General features: G+C 44.4%; 1 protein-coding gene across 2 annotated transcripts in view; it reads left to right on the top strand.

Annotated features, from left to right (window-relative positions):
• actr6 (actin related protein 6) overlaps positions 1-15,873 on the top strand; it is a 48,399-nt gene extending 32,526 nt beyond the window's left edge. For both annotated transcript variants that reach the window (XM_086010193.1, XM_086010192.1), the window contains 3 exons: positions 7,705-7,876; positions 13,414-13,552; positions 14,949-15,873. In XM_086010193.1, coding sequence (XP_085866319.1) covers positions 7,705-7,876; positions 13,414-13,552; positions 14,949-15,078 — 441 coding nt within the window. In that variant the 3' untranslated portion in view covers positions 15,079-15,873. The remainder of the gene's footprint in view (positions 1-7,704; positions 7,877-13,413; positions 13,553-14,948) is intronic.
• The last annotated feature ends 11,782 nt before the right edge of the window (positions 15,874-27,655 follow it).

Genomic DNA, 27,655 nt, shown 5'->3' with positions numbered 1-27,655 from the left:
CCTATCAAATGATGCAGCTGGGTCAAGACACAACGGCATGGGGAATCAGAGATTTCAACTTTTGTCCCAACACCCCTTGGGACGGTCTCTAAGCAATAATTTAGTACAAGAGTTAATTCCTGCAATAAACAATCTTAAATACAAGCTACAGTACTTTGTATTTTTAAAATGTGTTGCCTGTTAATGTAACTGAAAATGTCCTGACTTTCTTAGAGTGTGACTTAATTCATATAATCTGATAATTCCGTTTTTCTAGAACTAAATTACTATCTTGCTGTGTTATTCATAGAATCATAGAAACTTACAGCACAGAAGGAGGCCATTCGGCCCATCGTGCCTGTGCTCTTTCTTTGAAAGAGCAGTCATACTTAGTCCCACATCCCTGCTTTTTGTCCGTAACCCTGTAATTCCTTATCCTCAAGTACCTGTCCAACTCCATTTTAAAATTATCTACAGAATCAGCTTCCAGCACCTTTTCAGGTAGAGCGTTCCAGATCCTGACAACTCAGTGAAAACATTTCTACTCCTCTCTCCTCTAGATCTATTGCCAATGATTTTAATGACCCACTCGCCAGAGGGTCCATCTACTCTATCAAAACCTCTCATCATCTTGACAACTTCTATTAGATCACCTCTTAACCTTCTCTGTTCCAAGGAGCACAGTCCTAACTTCTCAACTGAAGTCCCTCATCCCTGGTAACTTCCTGGTAAATCTCCTCTGTACCCTTTTTAAGGCTGTTACATCTTTCCTGAAGTGTGGTGCCCAGAATTGTCCACAGTACTCCAGCTGAGGCCTAACCAGTGATTTATAAAGTTCTAGCAAGATCTCTTTGCTTTTATATTCTATTCATCTATTTATAACCCCAAGTAACCCAGATGCTTTTTTAACCACCTTATCAACTTGCCATGCCACCTTTAAGGATTTGTATATATGGGCACCAAGGTGTCTCTGCTCATCTAGGCTTTCCAAAATCATGCCATTTATAGTATACTGTCTTTCCATATTAGTCCTCCCAAAGTGCATCACTTCACACTTCTCCACGTTGAACTCCATCTGCCATGCTTCTGCTCATTTCAGCATCCTGTCCGTCATCCTGAAGTCTATAACTATCCTCATCACTACTACTTTACCGAGTTTCGTATCATCTGCAAACTTTATAATGCTGCTCCCTACACCCGAGTCTAGGTCGTTTTATAAAAATTGGAAAGAGTAATGGACCCAAAACTGACCATTGGGGAACAGCACTGCAACCCACCTCCCAGACTGAAAAACATCCATCCACTACCACACCTTGCTTCCTGTCACTGAGCCAATTTTGTTTCCATACCGCCAGTTTCCCCTTAATTCCATGGGCTTCCAGCTTCTTAATATCCTGTGACACACTTTGTTGAATGCCTTCTGAAAGTCCATATATATATAATATATATATATATAACATCTACTGCACTACCTTGATCAACCTTCTCTATTACCCCATTAAAGAATTCAATTCAGTTAGTCTGGTGCGATTTGCCTTTAACAAATCCATGCTGGCCCTCCTTGATTCACCCATGCCTTTCCAAATGTAAGTTTATTTTGTCCCTGATAATCATTTCCAATAACTTCCCCACCACTGATGTTAGGCTGATTGGCCTGTAGTTTCCCAGTTTATCCCTCTCCCTTTTCTTGAATAGTGGTATAACATTAGCAACCCTCCAGTCCTCCGGCACTACTCCTGTATCCACTGAGGCTTGAAAGATTGTGATCAATGCCTCTGCTATTTCTACCTTTGCTTCTATCAGCAACCTAAGATGCATTCTATCTGGACCAGGTGACTTACCAATTTTCAGTAATGCTAATCTTTTTAGTACGTCTTCTCTGTCTAATACTATCTTGTCCATAACTTCCCTCAGTGTAACCTTCACATTATCCGCTTTCTTTGTGAAGACAGATGCAAAGTACTCGTTTAATACTTTGCCATGTCCTCTACATGAAGATTTCCTTTTGGGCCCTTAATAGGCCCAACTTTTTCCCTAGCTAACCATTTACACTTTATATGTTTATAAAATGTTTTAGGGTTCAATTTAATGTTGCCTGCAAATCTTTTCTCAACCTCATTTTGCCTCCCGTATTAACTTTTTCAATTCCCTCCCGTACTTCCCATAACCTTCCTGGTTATTAACTGAATCTTGCTTCTGTGATTTGTCATAAGCCTCCTTTTTCTGTTTTATTTTAACTTTTATTTCCTTTGTCATCCAGGGCGCATTAGTTTTGGAAGCTCTACCTTTTTCCTTCAAAGGAAAATGCCTAGTTTGTACATGAACTATCTCTTCCCTGAATGTTCTCCATTGCTCCGTTACTGCTTTACCCGGCAATCGCCCTTTCCAATCTATGCTTGCTCCCTTCTTAAATCACTGAAATTCGCTCTTGTCCAGTTAGCATTTTTACCAGTTTGTATTAGGGTAATTAAAGTCTCCAAATATTACTACTCTACTTTTGTTACCCACCTTTGAAATTTGCCGAAAAATTTGCTCATCTATTTCCTTACTGTTTGGAGCTCTATAGAAATACTCCCAACAATATAACAGCTCCCCCTCCTGTTTCTCAACTCAAGCCAAATAGATTCAGTCCTAGAACCATCTAGTATATTCTTTCCATTTAGAACTGTAACATCATCCTTAATCAATACTACAGGAAACTTTGTTATATCTGGCACCGACGGGACCGAGCTGTTGCTGATCTATCAAAACTGCCGGACATACAAAGTTAATGTTGAAGCATACAGAGGTTTTCATCTCCGTATCTGACAACAAACACTGTTGCTTAGCAATAGCTTGTAAACAGTCGGCCCGTACCTTGGAAGCGTCTCTATAGCTTAGCAACAGCTTCAGAGAGACTTTCCAGAGCCCGACTGTTGAAAACAAAGTCACGAGAAGAAAAAAAACCTAACAGAACGGCTCCTGATTTCTGCCGGTAGATCGAGGTTTCCGGACATACAACTTCCGGATAAACCAAAGTTTCCTGTACCATGCCCCCTCATTTTCCATCTCTATCCTTCCTGAATACTTGGCCTTCGATAAGAGGTTGGTGAACAAAATTAGGGCACATGGAATTGGGGGTAATATACTAGCATGGATTGAGAATTGGTTAACAGACAGAAAACTAAGAGTAGGGATAAACTGGTCTTTTTCAGGATGGCAGGCTGTGACTAGTGGGGTACCGCAAGGATTGGTGCTTGGGCCCCAGCTATTCACAATCTATATCCATGATTTGGATGAGGGGACTAAATGTAACATTTCCAAATTTGCTGATAATACAAAATGTTACAAAGCTAGGTGTCAGTTGTGAAGAGGATGTGAAGAGGCTTCAAGGGGATCTCAACAGGCTCAGTGAGTGGGTGAGAACATGGCAGATGGAATATAATGTGGATAAATGTGAAGTTATGCACTTTGGTAGAAAAAACAGAAAGGCAGAGTATTTCCTAAATGGTGAAAGATTGGGGAATGCAGATGCTCAAAGGGACCTGGGTGTTCTTGTACATGAGTCACTGAAAGTGACTGTGCAGGTGCAACAAGCTATTAGGAAGGCAAATGGTATGCTGGCCTTCATTACAAGAGGATTTGAGTACAGGAGTAAAGAAGTCTTACTCCAATTATATAGGGCCTTGGTGAGACCACACCTGGAGTACTGTGTACAATTTTGGTCTCCTTACCTAACCAAGGATATACTTGCCATAGAGGGAGTGCAACGAAGGTTCACGAGATTGATTCCTGGGATGGCGGGACTGTTGTATGAGAAGAGATTGAGTAAACTAGGCCTGTATTCTCTTGAATTCAGAAGAATGAGAGGGGATCTCATTGAAGCATACAAAATTATTACAAGGCTTGATAGGGTGGATGCTGGGAGAATGTTTCCCTTGGCTGGGGAGTCTAGAACCAGGGACCACAGCCTCAGGATAAAGGGTAGGCCATTCAGGACTGAGATGAGAAGAAATTTCTTCACACACAGGGTGGTGAATCTTTGGAATGCTCTACCCCAGAGAGCTGTGGAGGCTCAGTCATTGGGTATATTCAAAACAGAAGTCGATAGATTTCTGATTAGTAAAGGCATCAAGAGATATGGTGATAGGGCCGGTGAATGTTTTGAAGGTCGAGAGCTGGAGAGACAGTTTGAAGGTCGAGAGCTGGAGTGACAGTTTGAAGGTCGAGAGCTGGAGAGACAGATTGAAGGACGAGAGCTGGAGAGGGCAGTTTGAAGGATCAGAGCTGGAGAGAGCAGTTTGAAGGTCGAGAGCTGGAGAGAGCAGTTTGAAGGATCAGAGCTGGAGAGAGCAGTTTGAAGGTCGAGAGCTGGAGAGAGCAGTTTGAAGGTCGAGAGCTGGAGAGACAGTTTGAAGGTCGAGAGCTGGAGAGAGCAGTTTGAAGGTCGAGAGCTGGAGAGACAGTTTGAAGGTCGAGAGCTGGAGAGACAGTTTGAAGGTCGAGAGCTGGAGAGACAGTTTGAAGGAGCGAGAGCTGGAGAGACAGTTTGAAGGTCGAGAGCTGGAGTGAGCAGTTTGAAGGTCGAGAGCTAGAGAGACAGTTTGAAGGATGAGAGCTGGAGCTGAACCCGGTTACCAAGACGCCAAGTTGGACAGCCACGGGTAATGTGCAGGCCAGGTGTGTGGAAGAAACCGAGGGGAAACATCGAGAAAGACAGAGGATACATCGAGAGAGAGAGAGAGAGAGAGAGAGAGGAAACATCGAGAGAGACCAAGATGGAAACATAGAGAAAGACTGAGGGGGCACTTTATTTAATTTTATTAATTAATTAATTAATTAAATTTATTTAATTATAAGTTGTGAGTTCCTCACGATGCTCTCCCAGTGCGGCCACCCTGTAACCAGAGATTATTCTAGAAGCCTGGTTAGAAATATCAATGTAATTACTGTAGAAATTACTTTTTTTACATTATTGCTTGTTCATTTTATGTGCTGTCTTTTTATGTCTTTTATTTATTTTATGTCTGCTTTATTTATATTTAAAGTATGTATGCATGTATATGTCGGTATGTGTTTTTTTGTGATGGCGCCGATGAAGATGGCTGCCGTCCTTGCGAGCTCCGTGCGCACCAGGCAGCTAAGTGTTCTTGCTGCTTGGTGCTCTCGGCTCGTCAAGAAAAAAGCATTTCACTGACTAGATTACACTTCTTGTATTTAGTTATGTGACCAATAAAATTGAAATTGAAATTGAATGGAGTTGAGGTAGAAGATCAGCCATGATCTCACTGAATGGCGGAGCAGGCTCGAAGGGCCGAATGGCCTACTCCTGCTCCTATTTCTTATGTAACCAAGAATATTAAGAACCCATTCCTGGCCTTGTTTGAGCCATGTCTCTGTTGATGCAACTAAGTCATAATCCCATGTGGCAACTTGTGCCTGCAGCTCACCAACCTTATTAGTTACACTGGATATTGACGTACATACAATTTAATACTGCCCTCGTCACTTTAGCTATTTTCCTCAATCTGGTCCCTGCAATTTTTGGGCTATTTCTATTTTACTGCTGTTTATATCTCTCTGTCCTCTGATCTCATTACTGCTATTTTCTGGTTCCCCTCCCCCTGCCAAATTAATTTAAACACTTCCCAACTAGTACTAGTTAACCTCTCAGTAAGAATATTGATCCCGGCTTTGTTCAGATGCAACCCGTCCACAAGGTGCCCCTTCCCCTGAACCAGTCCCAATGCCCAAGAATCTGAAACCCTCCCTCCTGCAACATTTCTCCAGCCATGCATTTACCTGCACTATCTTTCTGTTTCTATACTCACTAGCACGTGCACTGGGAGTAATCCTGCGATTATCACCCTTGAGGTCAGGTCCTGTTTTTTAATCTTTTTTTCTAGCTCCTGAAACTCTGCCTGAAGGACCTCAACACTTTTTCTACCTGTGTCATTGGTTCCAACGTGGACCATGACTTCTGGCTGTTACCCTTCCCCTCGCAGAATGTCCTGCACCCGCTTGGTGATATCTTTTACTCTGGCACCAGGGAGACAACATACCATTTGGGAATCAACTTGCAGTTACAGAAACACCTGTTTATGCCCCTAACTATCAAATCCCCTATGACTGCTGCATTTCTACTCTTTCTTATTCCTCAGTATGCAGTCAAATTTCCCGTGGTGCCGGAGGTTTGATTCTTGCTGCATTCCTCCAAGGAGTCGTCACCCTCCCCTTATTCAAAATTGAAAACCAGTTAGCGAGTGGCATTGGTATGGGGATTCCTGCACGACCTGTGACTTCCTCTTACCCTGTCTGGTGGCCATCCATTCCCTCACCTCCTGCACCTTCTATGCCAGTGAGGTGACCACCTCCTGGAACATACGTCCGAGGAAACTCTCTGACTCCCGGATGCACTGCAGTGACTCCAGCTGCTCCTTGAACTCGAGCAACAGCCAGCACTTCCTGCACACATGGTTATCCAGAAGCATGAAGTGTCCTGGAGTTCCCACATAGAACAGGATGCGCATGCAATGGGTCTCCACTGGCCTGCCATGGTAGGCAATCCACTGACCTCTAAATCACCTGAGACCCTGACCACTAAAACACTTGACACTGAACTCTCAAAATCGAAGACACTGACGGCTAAGACACTGACCTATAATCTAAGAAACTGACTTCTGAAAGACTGAGATACTAAAATAGTAAAAAGTTAACTAAAAACACTGGAAATTATTTATATCTATAAATCTAAAACTACCATCAAGTGAATTCCAATGAAGAAAAAATGAACAATTTAATAAAACAAACTGACGCTTGCCTGTTACCCACCAATCCATTCCCTCCGCAGCAGTGACATCACTTCTGAATTTCTTTCTCGGTGTTCCGCGTTCAGCTCGTGCTCTGACTCTTGACTTATCGCTCTCACTGGCTCCCCGCTGCTGGTTCTCCCACTTTTACCTGTGGGCCTCTCGCACAGCTTCCCCTCAGGTTCGCGCTCTCCGCTCTCACTGACACCCCGCTGCGGTTCTCCCACTTTTACCTGTGGGCCTCTCGCACTACTTCCCCCCTCAGGTTCGCGCTCTCCGCTCTCACTGACATCCCGCTGCTGGTTCTCCCACTTTTACCTGTGGGCCTCTCGCACTACTTCCGCTCTCACTGGCTCCCCGCTGCTGGTTCTCACACTTTTACCTGTGGGTCTCTCGCACAGCTTCCCCTCAGGTTCGCACTCTCCGCTCTGACTCCCTGCTGCTGGTTCTCCCACTTTTACCTGTGGGCCTCTCGTACTACTTCCCCCTCAGGCTCGCTCTCTCCACCAATGTTCATTTTAAGCTGCGTGGCCACACGGCGCTCCAGGGGTCCTGCGCAGCCAGTGAGTTGGCTTTTAATTTGGAAAAAAAAAGCACATGCTCAGAACTTTAATTGGGTCACGCAGCCCGTTAAAGGGGCCATGCGGCCCCCCAAAAATTAAAGGTAACACTGCTCTCCACTCTCATTCGCATTACTTAATTCAAATTATTGAGGTAATTTTTTTTAAGCACAGAACACTACTTCAAATCCTTCATTTTAGAATTATTGCTTGTTTACAGAACTTATTCAAGTTTATATTTAGCTGCTGACAAATAGTCTGCATATGGATCTTGGGGCTTCTTCAGAAAAGGAGACTCTGTTTTCATCTGTTTTGTTGTGTATTTTTTTAAGAATTTCTCAATTGTGTTGGTTTGTGCTAAATGTTTTTTAATTTAGCCTCTGGAAGAGATGGTTTTTAGTGGAAAATACAAGACAAGTGAACAGACTCTGCGTCTGACTAATGAGAGATTTGCTGTTCCTGAAATCCTCTTTCACCCTTCTGACATTGGCATTCAGGAGATGGGAATACCGCAAGCAATTGTTCATTCTGTGCAAAGTTTACCTGAAGGTGAGAAGCTTCAGGCCTGGAAGCCAAGTTTCATCTGATTATTTGCATATACATTACTTGAGTCATGACATGCATTCAGACAACAACAACAACAGCTTGCATTTATATAGCATCTTTAACGTAGTAAAACATCTCCAGGTGTGTCACAGGAGTGTTGTCACTGAGCTGCCTAGGGAGATATTGGGACAGGTGACCAAAAGCTTGGTCAAAGAGGTAGGTTTTAAGTAGCGTCTTAAAGGAGGAGAGAGAGGCAGTAAGGTTTAGGGAGGGAATTCCAGAGCTTAGGGCCTAAGCAACTGAAAGCGCAGCCGCCAATGGTGGAGCGATGAAAATCAGGGATGTGCAAGATGTAGTGTCCGTGTGTAGATAAAGACACTGAAGACAGGAGTTGGTTCATAGGTATTTACTAAGCAAGTCTGGGGGGGGGGGGGGGGGTTTCTAAAGGATAGACACAATACACAGGCTTATATAGCCCAAGTGGCAATTACCGGCATTACGCACACCTGGGGCTCTTAAAGGCACATACACCATAATTGCTCTTAAAGGCACATACACCACAATTCCTCCCCTTCTAGCTAACTAGTACATCATATTTTAAGTAATTATTAATTACATGTTATATGCAAAATAATATACATTGCTGTATTAATTAATTATAAGTTAGTCTCTCAGGAGGCTTCCTGACTCGGTCCGGATAACGCCTCGGGGGTGTAGTAGTTTCTGGTGGTGTAGTAGGTTCTTCTGGCAAGGCTGATTCGGCTTGAAGGCCAGTGTCGGGTTCATCGGGCTCCAGTATCACCGGATCGGAGGTAGATATGGGTATCTCTACTTCATCGTTAGATGTATAGAGTGGTGGTGTAGGTTGTCCCTTTTCGGATGACTTGATGATTTGGTCAGCATGGCGCCTTATTATGCTGTCTCCGATGTCCACGGTATAAATCAGTGGTCCTAATCGTGTGCAGATAGTTCCAGGCTGCCATTTCTCGGTACGGTAGTCCCGGGCCAAAACCGGTTGGCCTATCTGGAAGGCCCTAGTTGGCCTTTCATTCATGCCCTGAAACTGCCGGTTCTCCACGTCCCTTCGGATGTTGGGCTTGACCAAATCCAGCCGGCATCTTAGGTTTCTATTGTAGAACATCATGGCGGGAGTTTGGTTAGTAACCATATGCGTTGCATTCCTATATGCAAATAAGAAGTTATCCACCTTGTGCTGAAGTTTTATGTCTTCATTACCCATGGCCTTGATGGCCTTCTTGAAGGTCTGGACAAACCTTTCAGCCAATCCATTGGTGGCGGGATGGTATGGGGTGGACATGTAGTGCTTTACCCCATTGTTCTTTAAGAACTTTCTGAATTCTTCGGACACAAATTGCGGTCCATTATCAGAACATATCTGCTCCGGCAGCCCATTCCTGGCAAATATGGTCCTTAATACTGTGATGGTTTTTTCCGTGGTGGTGGAGGACATCTTTATTACCTCCGGCCACTTGGAGTGTGCATCAACTGCGATTAAGAACATTGAGTCCATAAATGGACCAGCAAAGTCGATGTGCACCCTTTGCCAGGGAGATGAGGGCCACTCCCATGGATGTAGAGGGGCCTGTGGCGGAGCATTTTGGACCTTCTGGCATCCTAGGCAGCTCTTGGTCATGTCTTTGATGTCTCCATCGATACCTGGCCACCATACAAACGCCCTAGCTAGGTTCTTCATTTTCACTCCACCCAGATGCCCCTCGTGAAGCTCCTTTAGTACTTTATCCTGGAGTTTGGGTGGAATCACCACTCTGGATCCACACATCAAGGTTCCTCGGCACACTGACAGCTGTTCTCTTCTTTGCGAGAATGCTGGCAACAGTGGTTCGCCATGTGCTGGCCATCCCTTCACTGTTAAATCGTAGACCCGTGAGAGAGTAGGGTCATTTCTTGTCTCCCTTTCAATGGCAGAATTTGTCACCGGTAGACATTCCACTATGGTAGAGTGGAATATCTCTACTGGGTCTACTGTAGGTGCCTCTTCTATCGTTGGCAACGGTAGGCGTGATAAACCGTCAGCATTCCCATGCTGTTTTGACCCTTTGTATTCAATGTTGTATTGGTGTGCCCCTAGAAAAAGGGACCACCTCTAGTCTTTGTGCCGTCATAATGGGGACACCTTTTTTAGGGTTGAATATGGAGATGAGGGGTTGATGGTCAGTCAGCAAGGTAAATTTTTGTCCGTGTAGGTAATGGTTGAATTTCTTCACTCCCCATACCAGGCTGAGTGCTTCCCTGTCTATCTGGGCATAGTTATGCTCAGCTGAGTTCAATGAGCATGACACAAAAGCTATCGGTCGTTCCGAGCCATCAGGGAATCTATGGGACAATACCGCTCCTATGCCGTAAGGGGATGCATCGCACGCCAGTCTGATTGGTAGTGATGGGTTGTAATGAGCCAAAATTTTCTCGGATGTGATTAAGTCTTTACATTTATGGAAGGCACATTTACAGTCTTCGTTCCATTTCCAAATCACTCCTGTCTGTAGAAGATCATTAAGAGGGTGTAGAATAGTTGATAGGTTCGGTAAAAATTTATGATAGTAATTTATTAATCCCAGGAATGACCTTAATTGTGAAACATTTTCAGGTGCTGGGGCTTTTATAACTGCTTCAATTTTTTCAGGTGACTTATGCAACCCTTCCTTATTAATTATGTGGCCACAATATGATATCTGATTTTGGAAAAATTCGCACTTGGGGCGATTTGCTCGTAGGCCCTGTTCTTTCAGCCTAGTGAGCACCTGCTCCAAATTGACAAGGTGCTCGTTGTCGTTTTCTCCTGTTATAAGGATGTCGTCTAGGTAGCATCGAGTCCCCGGAATCCCTTGCAGGACTTGCTCCATAGCTCTTTGCCAGATAGCTGGAGCTGATGCTATTCCAAAAACCAGTCGATTGTACTGGTACAGGCCTTTGTGTGTGTTTATTGTGAGATACTTTTTAGAGGTCTCCTCAACCTCCATCTGTAGATATGCCTGTGCCAAGTCAATTTTTGTGAAACGTTTCCCTCCGGATAGTGAGGCGAAAATATCTTCTATCCTCGGAAGAGGATACTGTACCGTGTGAAGGACCGGGTTTACAGTCACCTTAAAGTCCCCACAGATGCGAATTTTTTTCTGTTCCTCAGAGTTATTTTTCAATGTTTTTTTCATGACTGGAACGATGGGTGTTGCCCATTCGCTCCAATCTATTTTGGATAATACGCCTGCCTTTTCCAAATTCTTCAGCTCTGCCTCGACTGCCGGACGTATTGCGTATGGCACCGGTCTTGCCTTAAAAAATTTTGGAATTGCTGTATCTTCCACTTTTATTGAGGCGGTGATGCCTTTCAAGGTTCCTAGTTTCTCTTGAAACACTTCTTTGGCGTTGGCCAAGATGTCTTTTAATCGTTCAGGTATGATGTCATCATTGTTTTTTTCCTTACTGGTCACCGTCAGTGCCTGAATGGAGTGCCAGTCTAAACGTACCTTCCTTATGCATTCACGTCCCAACAACGGTGGACCACCATCTTGTAGAATGTATAAATACAACTTTTGTATTTCTTTGCCGTTGTATACCACAGGCACCCTTATTTTTCCTTTGGGGTAGACTTTCTGCCCCGTATATGTTTTTAAGATAATGGATGTGTCTTTTAGAGGTATATGCGAAAATAGCCTCTCGTAATCTCGTCGATTTATTACGGTTAGAGCTGATCCTGTATCTAGCTCCATTTTAACTGGGGACCCTGCTATTGTGAGGGTAACCCAAATGGTTTGGTAATCCTCTTTGGCAAGTACATTATGTAATTTGAGACAGCTTAGTCTCTTGTTTCCGGAGTCGCTATTGCTATTCTGGTCTTCGGAGCTATTGTCCGTCATCACTTGTACCTTCCTGTACTTTTCTTTATTGATTTTTTGTTTTCTGTCAGTGGATTTATTTTGTCCAGATTGGCATACCCGTGCAATGTGTCCAATCTTACCACATTGCCTGCATGCTTTGCCCTTGAACCAGCAGTCCCTCTGGTTATGGGTGGATCTGCCGCAGCGATAACATCTTCCGAACTCCTGTGTCATTTTATGGGTGCTGAAGTCCTGTGTCTCTTGTTGTATCTCTGCAGCTCCTTTTGCTGCTGCTTCGTATGATACAGCCATACTGAAAGCTTTGTCCAATGTTAAATCTTTTTCAGAAAGCAGTCTTTTTTGTGTTCCTTCACTTAAGAGACCGCAAACAAATTTGTCTCGAAGATAATCCGATAGTCCTGCTCCGAATTGGCAGTACTTTGATAGCTTTCTTAATTCGTTTAGGTAGTCAGCGTTACTTTCATTCTTGTGTTGATTTCTCTTGAAGAACTTGAATCGTTCCGCTATCAGCAGCGGTGTTGGGTTTAAATGCTCCTGCAGGGTATCAACAATTTCTTTAAAAGTCTTGTCCTTTGGTTTGGCTGGAGTGATTAAATTTCGTAACAGCCCGTATGTCTTCGCGCCCATTAAGTTCAGAAGTACTGAAGCTTTTTTTTCATCTGTTATTCCATTTGCAGTGCAATAAACCTCTACTCTTTCCACGTATGTGGTCCAATCTTCTATTTCGCCATCAAAAGCCTCAATATTACCAGATTTAGGCATTTCAGAAAAGATATGGCACTTCCCGCGCTTTTTTTTTTTCTTCTCTCTGTAGCAACTATATGGCGCTTCCTGCGCTTTCCCGCCGCTGCTACCGATAACAACGCTGTTTTACTGTGGTTTCCGTTTATTCACTGTTGGAGACTCGTTTTCGACGGAGGTCTAAACGCTGACCTGCTTGCCCCGCCGGCTGTATCTCGAGTGCACCCTCCCAGTCCGTTATTGCTTGCCTCCGATTTCGCTGCCTGTCTCAGCTGTAGAGCCCACCGCTGGAGCTCCAGCCTGACGCCCAGGAAGGATTAGCGCAGTACCTGTCACCAGCTTGGCCAGCTGGTGAAACCACAGTTTCTCTTACTTCCTTGAGTCTTCTGGACGCTGGAGGAATCGATGTCCTTGAGGTGCTGCCGAATTGCAGGTAAGTCCGTTTCCACTTCGTCGCCACTGTAGTGTCCGTGTGTAGATAAAGACACTGAAGACAGGAGTTGGTTCATAGGTATTTACTAAGCAAGTCTGGGGGGGGGTTTCTAAAGGATATACACAATACACAGGCTTATATAGCCCGAGTGGCAATTACCGGCATTACGCACACCTGGGGCTCGTAAAGGCACATACACCATAATTGCTCTTAAAGGCACATACACCACACAAGAGGCCAGAATTGGAGGAGTGCAGAGTTCTCTGAGGGTTATAGGGCTGGAGGAGATTACAGAGATGGGATGGGGTGAAGCCATGGAGGGATTTGAAAACAAGGATGAGAATTTTAAAATCAAGGCAAGTCTTATGATGTGCTTATCTAGCAGCATGATTATAATTTATATTTAAATATTCATGTAAGCTATCTATATTTTCCTTTGAACATGTTCAAATCCAACTTTTTAAAATTAAACCTATTTTTATTTTATCTAGAGATGCACCCACATTTCTATAAGAACATCATCCTGACTGGTGGCAACTCTCTCCTGCCAGGGTTCAGAGATCGTGTTTATGCTGATGTCCGATCTCTTACTCCAAGTGATTATGATGTATCTGTTTTGCTGCCTGAAAAGTAAGTTTTGTCGCAGAGATACCACTAATTACTTCATTTCAAAAATGTGATTTATGAACCTTTTAAACTTTATTTTGAATGACTTTTATTCCCATTTTCTTTCCTTTATACCCTCTCAGACTATGCACCCCGTATGCCAGTCAGTGGATGAGCAGATGACTCTGGGTTTTCCCACAGTATCTGCCAGCACCATTCTGACAAGCTCACTGGAGGTGCTGAAATATGGCCCCAGTATAGATTTCTTTTTGTCTTGATTTTAATTTTCACTTCTATCTTAATTTAAACATTAAAAAAAACTCAATTCAGTAACTTTTCATTATTGCTATTCTTATGTTATCGCTTTAAATTGTCCTGCAGGTATGTACACTTGATACATTGTACAATACTTATTCTGCTGTGAATTATCACTGTATAACCTCACAATCACATTGTTCTACAGCGAGATTACCATTCAACAAGTACAGGGTCAGAGTATACAAGGGTATTAGTGGAAATATCTGTGATGGGTGTGGTAAACCACTGTTTGTATTCCACTGTGTACATGCCTGGACATGCCTCGGCTGACTCCTCCCACAAGTCCTAGTATAAAGGTGACTGCTCCCCAGCCCCTTTGTATTCTGGACCGGTTGACCACTCGAGGCAGACCTTCATTCTTTTGTTAATAAAAGCCTTTAGTTACTCTCTTAACTCTGTCTTTTATGAGTAATTGATAGCGCATCAATGGGATTATTAATGTTCATTCTAGGAATTGGCTGACAACTTTACATTTTCAAAATGAACATACATGCACAGCTGGCTGCTTGCCTGGTTTTGTGTCCAAGCATCCACTCACTCAGTCTGCACTTGAGTGCTCTTGTGACCTTGCTTTCCTGCTGGTGATGCTTGCTCGGGGCTTTGCTCCATTGACGGAGTGCCTGGAAGCAGGGGCATCCTACCATCCAGTAGTGCCAGTGAAAAGAAGAACAGTTTTTCACTCCTGGAGGATACTGGAATAACCCTCCCTGCTGCTGGAGGAAAGGGAAAGGGTCACTCGGAGATCTGATGTGGAGAAACGGACATCAGATGGGAAATGCAGGCACGGGAAGGGAGGAAAGGGTATAATGGTGATTGCTACAGTCCACATATGCATTGTCCTAGGAACATGCTTGGTGTCATTATGGCAAAGCGCTAAATGTCCCTCTAGCAACAAATGAATTAATTCAGTACCTGGCAAGTGGGGATCCCCCCTTCATGAATATTACAGCCTCACTTTTTTCTTATTGATTGTGTTGCGTTTTGCCGGTCTTCAAATTTTGCTGTGAAAATGTGCCAGTCTCTTGTGGAATTCTAGTGATCTTTACTGTATAATTCATATCTTTAATGAACAGTAACATTGGGTGATTTTTCTTTCTTGCAGCCCTATCACACATTCATGGGAAGGTGGAAAACTGCTTTCTGAAAGTTCAGATTTCATGGACTTGGTTGTTACCAGAGATGATTATGAAGAAAATGGGCACTGCATCTGTGAAGAGAAATTTGATATCTGAAGCCAAGAGCTATGAAAATTGGAGAAATTGATTAGTTTGAAGAAAATGATGAGGATACTGCAGATACAGTAGTGACACTTTGACTGGAGAAAATGAGTATCTCCTATATTGATGCCACAGTTATGAACTGTTTTATAATGAATCAAAATAACTGCCTTAGTGGTGTGTGATCCTCTGACTGTATCATTGCCTTTGACAAAACTACAGCGAATAAGCTGTAACATTAAATTTGTATTTCTGATATTTATCTATAAAACTGGAGTGTAGAGAGGAGAGATAGAACCAGGGAAAGACTTCCTGTGTGCAGTTTGTGTAAAAAAATCGCAACTCTTTTAATAAAAAACCTATTTATGCTTTCACTACACACCATGCAAGAAGGAAACATTTCCCTGCATAACTTATTTTTGAATAATCTTTGAATGTTCATTTTGGCTAGTTAATTCGCTTCCTTTTGAACTTATATATATTGTATTATAAACTTTCATTTGTTTTTGAAAACTTATGCATACTTTTTTTCAGTTAAGACATTATTTACACTTATTAAATCTAGAGTAATACCATTGAAAGCTGAAACTTGCTGTGCTAGTTTTTGCACCACTTTAGAAAAAGTTCTGCCTTTTAGAAAAAAATTTAAGTTTATTTATAATTTGATATGTATAGTGATGCTGTTCACTATACATATGAGGATGTATTTATAAGGACAGGAATATTATCCCATGTAACACACACTTTATTATTCTGCTGTGTAATTTGGTGTGTCTCCTTAAAGCCATAAAGCATAATTTCTGCACCTTCCCTCGGGTCAATCAGAGGCTAACTGTTCTTAAAAGATCCTAAAATCATTGAGGTTGGACTGGCTTTTTTAAATGTGACACAGAAATCTGTGACATCTGAGGTGTGATGTGTGTCAACTTTTTATTGTGTATATATAGAATATATATGCATGGAGAGAGGGGAGGGGAGGGAGGGATAGGACCGGGAGAGGACATGACAGGGAGAGGGGGCACACACGGGCAGGGAGACCAAGCGCCCCAAAATTGCCCTCGCAACGCGGGGCTCCCCAGCTAGTAGAATATATATGCATGGTCACACCTTGTGGTCAATAAATGAAAAATTAAATTCTTGTTCTCGTATGTGCGGAGCAAAATTGATGCCACTGTGGGGTGAAAATGAGAAAACCTCCATAGTGGGACTGCTTCATTCTTCCAGTCAAATCCTAAAGGACTGAGGTGTTTAATGTTCCAAGCCAGTGGTTCCAATGTATGGAATTGAAGCAGATAAAGGTGACTTACCATAGGATAGTCAACTAAAAATTTGAGGTTTTTTTATGTATCTACTGTATACACTGTAAACTGCCCTGTGAGTCACTGATAAATTGAGTAGTGTTTGGGACAGTCCCACCTCTGTGAATTTAAAATTTAAACCGATAGACTGGCCACGTAATTTAATGGGCTTAAGGTACTTTCTCTGCTGTACTAATAGCAATTGAAAGAAATGTAATTGTCTTCATGTGCACAAGTTATGAATTATCTATTCACAGCGCGGACCTGAGCAGGAGCGGAGGCAGCAGAGGCGGCGGCTTAAAGGGAGCTAGGAAAGAGATTAAAAAGCAGGACCTCAAAGGTAGTAATCTCTGGATTACGCCCGGTGCCACACGCCAGTGAGTATAGAAATAGGAGGATCGCGCAGATCAATGAGTGGCTGGAGACATGGTGCAGGAGGGAGGGCTTTAGATTCCTGGGGCATTGGGACCGATTCTGGGGAAGGTGGGACCTGTACAGGCTGGGCGGGTTGCACCTCAACAGAACTGGTACCAATATCCTCGTGGAGAGGTTTGCTAGTGCTGTTGGGGAGGGTTTAAACTAATTTGGCGGGGATGGGCACCAGGATATAACATTAGAAAAGGGAAATAAAGTGCTCAAAGGATTGGGATAGGCAGAGAGCACTAAAGTAAAAAATGCTAAGGTGTTGGGTGGGGTCAAACTAAGAGAGAATACAGGATGGTCTAAGATGGGTTTAGTGTAGTAAACAAGTTAAGTGAGCTGCAGGCACAAATAGCCACATGGAAATATGATGTGGCAATAACTGAGACCTGGCTCAAAAAGGATGGATTTGGTATTAAATATCCCTGTTTATAAAGTGGAAAGGAGAGATAAGAGGTGATGTGGCAGTATTGGTCAAGGAGAATGTTAGTGCTGGAGAGGGAGGATGTCCTGGAGGTGTCAAGGACAGAATTTATATGGCTAGAGTTAAGAAATAATAGACACTACTAGGTGTATTCTATAGACCACCAAATAGTGGGAAAGATATGGAGGAGCAAATTTACAGAGAAATTAGAGAGGTGCAACAACTTGAATAGTAATAATGGGGGACTTCAACTATTCTAATATAGACTGGGATTGTAATAGTGAAAAAATTTCTGAAGTGTGATCAATATGTCTCTGGCCCTACAAGGGGGGAGGCATTGCTGGATCGGGTTCTGGGGAATGAGGTAGGTCAAGTGGAGCATCAGTAGGTGAACATTTGGGGAACAGTGATCATAGTATCATAAGGTTTAGATTCGCTATGGAAAAGGACAGCAATGTAGAGTAATAACATTTAACTGGGGGAAGGCCAATTTTAATGGGATGAGAACAGATCTGGCCCAGGTAAACCGGAATCAAAGATTGGCAGGCAAAACTGTAATGGAACAATGGGCTGCTTTTAAAGAGGAAATAGTTCAGGTACAATCGAGGTACATTCCCACTAGGGGGAAAAGTAAGGCAACTAAAGTCAGGGCTCTCTGGATGACGAAAGAGATAGAGAATATGATAAAGCAGAAAAAGCGTGTATGACATGTCAGGTCACAAATACAGCCGAGAATCAGGCTATATATAGAAAGGTCAGAGAAGTGAAAAAGAAAATAAGAGGGGCAGAAAGGGCATGAGAATAGAATGGCAGCCAACATAAAAGGTAATCCAAAAGTCTTCTATAGTCATCTATCTTCTATCTATTCTTGTATATATATAAATCGGTCCTTCTGTCATTCTGTCTGTCATCGCGTGTGCGTCTGTCGGGCTATGCGCTCAAAAGTTACAGGGCGTACCTACGCGTGCGTTACGTCGAAAGAAAGCTTACCTTTCCAAAACGGTTTTAAGCGTATTTACGTTTCGGCTGGGCTAAAATCGCGCCCGCGGTATCCGAAAAACCTTAACATTCTGCTCATTAGCATCTCATTATCCGCTCATTAGCGACAGAGTGACCTCGAGGTCGACCAATCGTACGGCGGCTTGCTGCCGCGTGCGGCCGGGCCCTCCTACGGTCGAGTGACGGGACGATTGACCAATCCTACGCTTTGGTGACCTGACGGTCGACCAATCGGTGCGTGTGTGGGCGGGCCTTATCGTTCTGAACCGAGGTGAGTAGCCGCCATCTTGCTTCCATTCTTTTTCCTGCTTTCTGCGTCTTTCTTTTCAAATATACATTTCCAGCAAAATAAAATTCAATTTATTAAATTCTTTTAAAATAAATCACTCATTTGTAAATATTTTATCTAACCTGAACATTCTTTTTCCTACCTTTGCCCATTTTTTCCTTAGGCCTGAAAGCCTGGGCCTTTCTTGCCCAGCCAGGCCCGAGCTAGGTAACTGGGCTGCTGCTAAGCTCCTCAACCCCCCGGTGTCACGTTACCCGGGGCAACGGCGTCAGCCACGAGGGTCAGGGTGCGCGCGCAGCAGGAGCAGGTGAGACTCTGTTCCGCGCTCGGCTCGGGCGGGGGGGGGGCGGGGCTTTCGAGAGTGCGGATCTCGGCCTTGGTGAGCGGGAAGGGTTACCCCGGCAACGGGAGTGCGGGCTGGCTGGGGCTTGGAGAGCGGGGCGGGCTCGAAGAGCGGGGCTCTCGGGAATGCGGGGCGGCTGCGGCTTCGAGAGCGGGGCGGCGCGGCAGGGTTACCCCGGCAACCGGGCGTGGCCATGGCCGTCTCTCAGCCTCAAGCCCTCCCTTCCCGCCCGCCCTCCCTTTCCTCCCCCCCCCCCCCCAGTCGCTCTCTCTTTTCCCCCCCCCCCCCAGTCGCTCTCTCTCTCTTCCAACAACAACATGCCCTCGAAAAAGCCTCGGCACCGCCGGGCACTTCAGCTAGTATAAATAATAAAAGGGTAGTAAGAAGAGGGGTGGGCCGATTAAGGACTAAAAAGGAGACCTATTCATGGAGGCAGAGGGTATGGCTGAGGTACTAAACGAGTACTTTGCATCTGTCTTCACCAAGGAAGAGGATGCTGCCATAGACATAGTAAAGGAGGCGGTAGTGGAGATACTTGATAGGATAAAAATTGATGAAGAGGAAGTATTAGGATGATTGGCTGTATTTAAAGTAGATAAATCACCAGAAGTGGATGGGATGCTGAGGGAAGAAATTGAGGTACTGCCATAATATTCCAAACCTCCTTAGATAAGGGGGTGGTACCAGAGGACTGGAGAATTGCAAATATTACACCATTGTTCAAAAAAGGGTGCAAAGATAAACCCGGCCAGTCAGTTTGACCTCTGTAGGGGGGAAGCTTTTAGAAACCGTAATCAGGGACAAAATTTACAGTCATTTGGACAAGTGTGGATTAATTAAGGAAAGCCAGCATGGTTTTGTTAAAGGCAAATCTTGTTTAACTTGATTGAGTTCTTTGCTGAGGTAACAGAGAGGGTTGATGAGGGTAATGCAGTTGATGTAGTGTACATGGATTTCCAAAAGGCGTTCGACAAAGTACCAAATAATATGCTTGCCAGCAAAGTTGAAGCCCATGGAATAAAAGGGACAGTGGCAGCATGGATAGGGAATTGGCTAAGTGATAGGAAACAGAGTAGTGAATGGTTTATCGGACTGAAGGAAGGTATACAGTGGTGTTCCCCAGGGGTTGGTTCTACGATCACTGCTTTTAATGTATATTTATTAATGACTTGGACGTGGGTGTACAGGGCACAATTTCAAAATTTGCAGATACACAAAACTTGGAAGTTTAGTGAACTGAGGAGGAGCGTGATAGACTTCACGAAGACATAGGCCGGTGAAATGGGCGGACACATGGCAGATGAAATTGAATGCAGAAAAGTGTGAAGTGATACATTTTGGTAGAAAGAATAAGGAAAGGACATATAAACTAAATGGTACAATCCTGAAGGGTTTGCATGAACAGAGAAACCTAGGTGTATGTGTGTACAAATTGTTGAAGGTGGCAGGGCAGGTTGAGCAATCAGTTAAGGCTTACGGGGTCCTGGGCTTCATGCATAGAGTACAAAAGTGGAAATTATGATGAACCTGTATAAAACACTGGCTTGGCCCCAACTGCAGTACTGTGTCCAATTCTGGGCACCACACTTTAAGAAGGATGTGAAAGCCTTAGAGAGGGTGCAGAAAAGATTTATGAGAGTGATTCCAGGAATAAGGGATTCAGTTAGTTGATAGACTGGAAAAGCTGGGGTGGTTCTCCTTGGAGCACTGAAGATTGAGAGGAGATTTGGTAGAGGTGTTCAATATCATGAGGGGTCTGGACAGAGTAGATAGAGGGAAACTGTTCCCATTGGCAGAAGGGACGAGAACCAGAGGACACAGATTTAAGGTGATTGGCAAAAGAACCAAAGGCGACGTAAGAAAAAACATTTTTACGCAGCGAGTGGTTAAGATCTGGAATGCACTGCCTGAAAGGGTGGTGGAGGCAGATTCAATCACGGCTTTCAAAAGGGAGTCGGATAAGTATCTGAAGGAAAGAAATTTGCAGGGCGGGGGAGTGGGACTAGCTAAAGTGCTCTTGTAGAGAGCCGGCATAGGCTCGACAGACCAAATGGCCGCCTTCCGTGCTGTGACCGTTCTATGATTCTACTGCCCCATATATGTGTGTGTTTTGTTTGTACCACAAGTAACTATTTAAACAAAGGATACGAGCTGAGGAGTCATAGGGACATAATTTGTATCTCACATTCCTAATCATGTGGCTGTCTAATTCACACTTTAATTAAAATGACAAAAGTGGCATATAACGTTTGGAAAAAACTAGAGCTAAATTGATGCATGGATTATGAGCAGTTCTAGTGCCTTCACTGCAGAACTTTTATTTCCCCTGTAATTGTGACCATGCCATCAGCTCTTGGAACATTATCTCTATGAAAAGGTATCACAGGTTGTAACTGTCGTTCAGTTTGATATGAAGCTAATTCAAATTTGAGTTTGGCTGACTGGGACCTGTAAATATATTCCATAATTCCTGTGTGTTAGTGTACAGACAGTAACTAATAAATCCAATAGGGAATTCAGGAGAAACTTCTTTACCTAGAGAGTGCTTAGAATGTGGAACTCGCTACCATAAGAAGTATTTGAGGTGAATAGCATAGATGCATTTAAGGTGAAGCTGGATAAGCATGAGGGAGAAAGGAATAGAAGGTTATGCTGATCGGGTTAGAGGAAGAGGCGTGGGAGGGGGGCTCGTGTGGAACATAATCAGCGGCATGGACCAGCTGGGCCGAATGGCCTGTTTCTGTGCTGTACATGCTATGTAAGTAACAGGTTTGTGTAATTTCATTTTTTGCTATTTTAAATGGATTGATGCTTGTGTTAAAATAGAATTTTGTTCAAATGTATTAAGCTTTTGTACACATTTGTGCAGCATAATTTTAAAGCTGTGTGCATGTTAGATGTATTCTTCCATTCTTATCTATAAATGGGACCTGCTGTCTACCTAGATTTTAGCATTAGACAGTCTTCCATGATAATGCCAATCTGGTACAGTAAGTACACTAGGTAAATTAGGAGTGGGTCCATGGTAGGAGTTAAAACTCTTATTCTGTTTAATATTGGGGATATTTAAAATCTGTTTAAAATGAAGACTTGGAAAAAACTGAACAAAACCCAATGGGGCTGGAGCTGTAATAAGGGCCAAGTGGCTTTTCCTGTGTTTATGACCTTGAAAGCCTTTGAAAAACCAAATGGCTCAACGTTTCCCTTATTTGATAGTCAGCGTCAATCCCAATAAAAAAATACTTCCTGTGAAAACATCTTTAAGATGACCAGTAGAGGTCAGCCTTAGTTGAGTTTTAGGCCAGAAGCCCTTGATAAGTGACAGATTTACAAGACGGAGGCATTGGCAGTGGTTTGGATGTGTACACCAAACAAGCAGGGTACCACAAAAAAAAAATAGTAACATATCAAAGGGCTAAAAATGTTTTTATAAATTGAGAGTAAAAGTCAGGAGCAAGAGCCTTATCACCAGTTTTGCAGAGCCTAAGGAAGGTACAGAGCAGAAGACCGGCTCTCACAGTCTTAAAGGAAAGGAAGCTAAGTTAAGTGAACTCAGTTCAGAGTAGTCCTGCAGTATTATGACCTGTTAATTTAAGAAGTCACACAACACCAGGTTATAGTCCAACAGCTTTATTTGAAATCACAAGCTTTCGGAGCGCTGCTCCTTCGTCAGGTGAAGTGAAGAGATGCATATAGACACAGCATATATAGTCAGAGAATACTGCAGATGATTACAGGTAATCTTTCTAACTGCCCTTTATCACACCTCGGCAGAGAGATAATCACAGCAATCAAAGGTGTGAATGGTGTCCAAACAGGTCAGTCAGGAAAACATTACATCAAAGAACAATGAGGTGGGGTCACAAGGGGTCAAATGTTGCAGATGCTGGGGTCTATGAAAAACAAAAAACATTAAAAAAAAAAATTTTTGCTGGAAATCACAGCAGGTCTGGCCGCATCTGTGTAGAGAGAACAAGCCAACGACGACTCGAGTCTGGATGACTCTACGTCAGGTGGGGTTACATGTAGCGTGACATGAACCCAAGAGCCCAGTTGAGGCCGTCCTCATGAGTGCGGAACTTAGCTATCAGTTTCTGCTCGATGATTTTGCGTCGTCGTGTGTCTCGAAGGCCGCCTTGGAGAATGCTTACCCGAAGATCGGAGGCTGAATGTCCTTGACTGCTGAAGTGTTTCCCGACTGGGAGGGAACACTCCTGCCTGGCGATTGTTGCGGGGTGTCTGTTCATCCATTGTCGCAGTGTCTGCATGGTCTCGCCGATGTACCATGCTCTGAGGCATCCTTTCCTGCAACGTATGAGGTAGATAACGTTGGCCGAGTCACATGAGTATGTACCATGTACCTGGTGGGTGGTGTCCGCACGTGTGATGGTATCTGTGTTGGTGATCTGGCATATCTTGCAGAGGTTGCCGTGGCAGGGGTTGTGCGGTGTCATGGTCACTGTTCTCCTGAAAGCTGAGTAATTTGCTGTGAACGATGGTCTGTTTGAGGTTAGGTGGCCATTTGAAGGCGAGTAGTGGAGGGGTGGGGATGGCCTTAGCGAGGTGTTCGTCGTCATCGATGACATGTTGAAGGCTGCGAATAACATGGTGTAGTTTCTCCGCTCCGGGGAAGTACTGGACGATGAAGGGTACTCTATTGGTTGTGTCCCGTGTTTGTCTTCTGAGGAGGTCTATGCGATTTTTCGCTGTGGCCCGTTGGAACTGTCGATTGACAAGTCGAGCGTCATATCCCGTTCTTACGAGGGCATCTTTCAGCGTCTGTAGGTGTCCATCGCGTTCCACCTCGTCTGAGAAGATCCTGTGTATTCGCAGGGCTTGTCCATAGGGGATGGCTTCTTTAACGTGGTTAGGGTGGAGCATCATGAGGTTGTCCGTGGGCTTGCGGTAGAGTGAAGTGCTGAGGTGTCCGTCTTTGATGAAGGTTTGTGTGTCCAAGAATGAAACCGATTCTGAGGAGTAGTCCATGGTGAGTTTGATGGTGGGATGGAACCTGTTGATGTTAACGTGTAGTCTTTTCAGTGATTCGTCGCCGTGGGTCCATAGGAAGAAAAGGTCATTGATGTATCTAGTGTATAGCGTTGGTTGGAGGCCCTGTGCAGCGAAGAAGTCTTGCTCGAACTTGTACATGAAGATGTTGGCATATTGGGGTGCAAATTTGGTCCCCATGGCTGTTCCGTGTGTTTGGGTAAAGAACTGGTTGTCGAAGGTGAAGACATTGTGGTCAAGGATGAAGCGGATGAGTTGTAAGATGGCGTCTGGAGATTGGCTGTTGTTGGTGTTGAGTACTGAGGCTGTCGCAGCGATGCCGTTATCGTGGGGGATACTGGTGTAGAGTGCCGAGACGTCCATCGTGGTGAGGAGTGTTCCTGGTTCAACTGGTCCGTGGGTGCTGAGTTTCTGTAAGAAATCTGTAGTGTCGCGACAGAAGCTGGGGGTTCCCTGTACGATGGGTTTCAGGATGCCCTCGACGTATCCAGAGAGGTTCTCACACAGGGTTCCATTGCCTGATACGATAGGATGTCCGGGTGTGTTGGCTTTGTGTATCTTTGGGAGGCAGTAGAAGTCTCCCACGTGGGGAGTACGTGGGATGAGAGCGCGTAGGATGCTTTGAAGGTCTGGATCGAAGGTCTTGATCAGTCTGTTGAGTTGGCAGGTGTGTTCTTTGGTCGGATCTGTGGGTAACTGTAGTGTTCCTGGTTGTCCAGTTGTCGCTATGCTTCTTTGCAATAGTCCGTTCTGTTCTTTATGACGATGGCTCCTCCTTTGTCTGCTGGTTTGATGACGATGTTGCGGTTGATCTTGAGAGCGTGGATGGCATTGCGTTGTGCTCGGGTGACATTCTGGACTGTCTTGTGCGGTTGATGAATTTGGCGTTGATGCATCTCCTGACAGCTTGAGCATACACGTCAAGCTTAGGGCAGTGACCCTCCGGAGGGGTCCAATTTGACTCTTTCTTCTTCGGTTGCTGCACTGCGGTTCCCTCTGTCTGCTGTTCCGGATCATTGATTGTGTGATTGGGTTCGCTGCTGACATCGTGGGATTTGTGGAAGAATTCCCGGAGCCTCATTCTCCTGATGAATTCCTCTGTGTCTACCGCGAGACCGATGGGGTCCATTTTGGTGGTGGGGCAGAAATTGAGCCCACGGCTGAGAACTTTGATTTCGTCTGGTGGAAGGGTGTGGCCGGACAAGTTACATAAGAACATAAGAAGTAGGAGCAGGATTAGACCATACGGCCCCTCGGGCCTGCTTCGCCATTCAATAGGATCATGGCTGATGCAAATCTAGACTCATGTCCACTTCCCTGCCCTCTCCCCGTAACCCCTAATTCCCTTATCTGCTAGGAAACTGTCTATCTCCATTTTAAATTTATTTAATGTTGCAGCTTCCACAGCTCTCTGCAGTAGCAAATTCCATAGATTTACTACCCTCTGAGTGAAGAAGTTTCTCCTCATCTCAGTTTTGAAAGGGCAGCCCCTTATTCTAAGATTATGCCCCCTAGTTCTAGTCTCACCCATCAGTGGAAACAATCTCACCGCATCCACCCAATCAAGCCCCCTCACAATCTTATATGTTTCGATAAGATCGCCTCTCATTCTTCTGAACTCCAATGAGTAGAGTCCCAACCTACTCAACCTTTCCTCATACGTCAACCCCCTCATCTCCGGAATCAACCGAGTGAACCTTCACAGAAATCACAGAAACCCCACAGTGCAGATAGAGGCCATTTCGGCCCATCGAGCCTGCACCGACACATATCCCACCCGATCCCCGTAACCCCACGTATTTAATCCCCCTAACACTAAGGGTCAATTTATCATAGCCAATCAACCTAACCTGCACATCTTTGGACTGTGGGAGGAAACCGGAGCACCCGGAGGAAACCCACGCAAACACGGGGAGAATGTGCAAACTCCACACAGACAGTCACCCGAGGCCGGATTCGAACCCGGGTCCCTGGCGCTGAAATCTGAACCGCCTCGAGAGCAAGTATATCTTTTCTTAAATATGGAAATCAAAACTGCACGCAGTATTCCAGGTGTGGCCTCACCAATACCCTGTATAACTGCAGCAAGACTTCCCTGTTTTTATACTCCATCCCCCTTGCAATAAAAGCCAAGATTCCATTGGCCTTCCTGATCACCTGCTGCACCTGCATACTAACTTTTTGTGTTTCATGCACCAGGACCCCCAGATCCCTTTGTACTGTAGCACTTTGCAGTTTCTCTCCATTTAGATAATAACTTGCTCTTTGATTTCTTTCTGCCAAAGTGCATAACCTCACACTTTCTAACATTATATTGCATCTGCCAAATCCCTGCCCACTCACTTAGCCTGCCTATGTCCTTTTGCAGGCTTTTTATGTCCTCCTCACTCACTGCTTTCCCTCCCATCTTTGTATTGTCGGCAAACTTGGATATGTTGCATAAGAACATAAGAAATAGGAGCAGGAGTAGGCCAATCGGCCCCTCGAGCCTGCTCCGCCATTCAATAAGATCATGGCTGATCTGATCCTAACCGCCAATCCACGATCACAGAACCATCTCCTGAATCTAACAGAATTAGACACACGAAATAGGAGCAGGATCAGGCTACACGGCCCCTGGGCCCGCTCCGCTACCCACAGGGCCATGACCGATCCGAACCTAGACTCACGTCCAAATTCCTGCCCGCTCCCCGTAACCCTTAATTCCCTTTACTTCTAGGAAACTGTCTGTTTCTGTTTTAAATTTATGTAATGATGTAGCTTCTACAGCTTTTTGGGGCAGCATATTCCATGGACCTACCACCCTCTGAGTGAAGTAGTTCCTCCTCATCTCAGTTTTGAAAGAGCAGCCCCTTATTCTAAGACTATGCCCCCTAGTTCTAGTTTCACCCATCATCGGGAACATCTTCCCCGCATCCACCCGATCCAACCCCTTCACAATCTTATATGTTTCAATAAGATCGCCTCTCATTCTTCTGAACTCCAATGAGTAGAGTCCCAATCTACTCAACCTCTCCTCATATGTCCATCCCCTCATCCCCGGGATTAACCGAGTGAACCTTCTTTGTACTGACTCGAGAGCAAGTATGTCCTTTCTTAAGTATAGACACCAAAACTGTATGCAGTATTCCAGGTGCGGTCTCACCAATACCTTGTACAACTGAAGCAATACCTCCCTATTTTTATATTCTATCCCCCTAGCAATGAAAGCCAACATTCCATTGGCCTTCTTAATCACTTGCTGCACCTGCATACTAACCTTTTGAGTTTCGTGCACCAGGACCCCCAGATCCCTTTGTACTTCAGTACTTTCCAGTTTCTTGCCATTAAGATAATAACTTGCTCTACGATTTTTCCTGCCAAAGTGCATAACCTCACACTTTCCAGTATTGTATTCCATCTGCCAAATCTCTGCCCACTTACTTAGCCTGTCAATGTCCCCTTGCAGGTTTTTTATGTCCTCCTCACTCACTACTTTCCCTCCCATCTTAGTATCATCTGCAAACTTTGATATGTTACACTCGGTCCCCTCCAAATCGTTAATATAGGTTGTAAAGAGTTGGGGACCCAGCACTGACCCCTGCGGAACACCACTAGTTACTGATTGCTAGTCTGAGAATGAACCATTTATCCCAACTCTCTGCCTTCTGTTAGATAGCCAATCCTCTATCCATGCCAGAATATTACCCCCAATCCCGTGATTTTTTATCTTAAGCAATAATCTTTTGTGTGGCACCTTGTCAAATGCCTTTTGGAAGTCTAAATACACTACGTCCACTGGTTCCCCTTTATCCACCCTATACGTTACTTCC

Source organism: Somniosus microcephalus, chromosome 17 (genome assembly GCF_052327205.1).
Source record: "Somniosus microcephalus isolate GS21.2 chromosome 17, FLI_Smic_1.0, whole genome shotgun sequence".
NCBI classification, from domain to species: Eukaryota; Metazoa; Chordata; class Chondrichthyes; order Squaliformes; family Somniosidae; genus Somniosus; species Somniosus microcephalus.
Note: the sequence above shows the minus strand (reverse complement) of the source record. Positions and strands in the feature narration are given on the sequence as shown.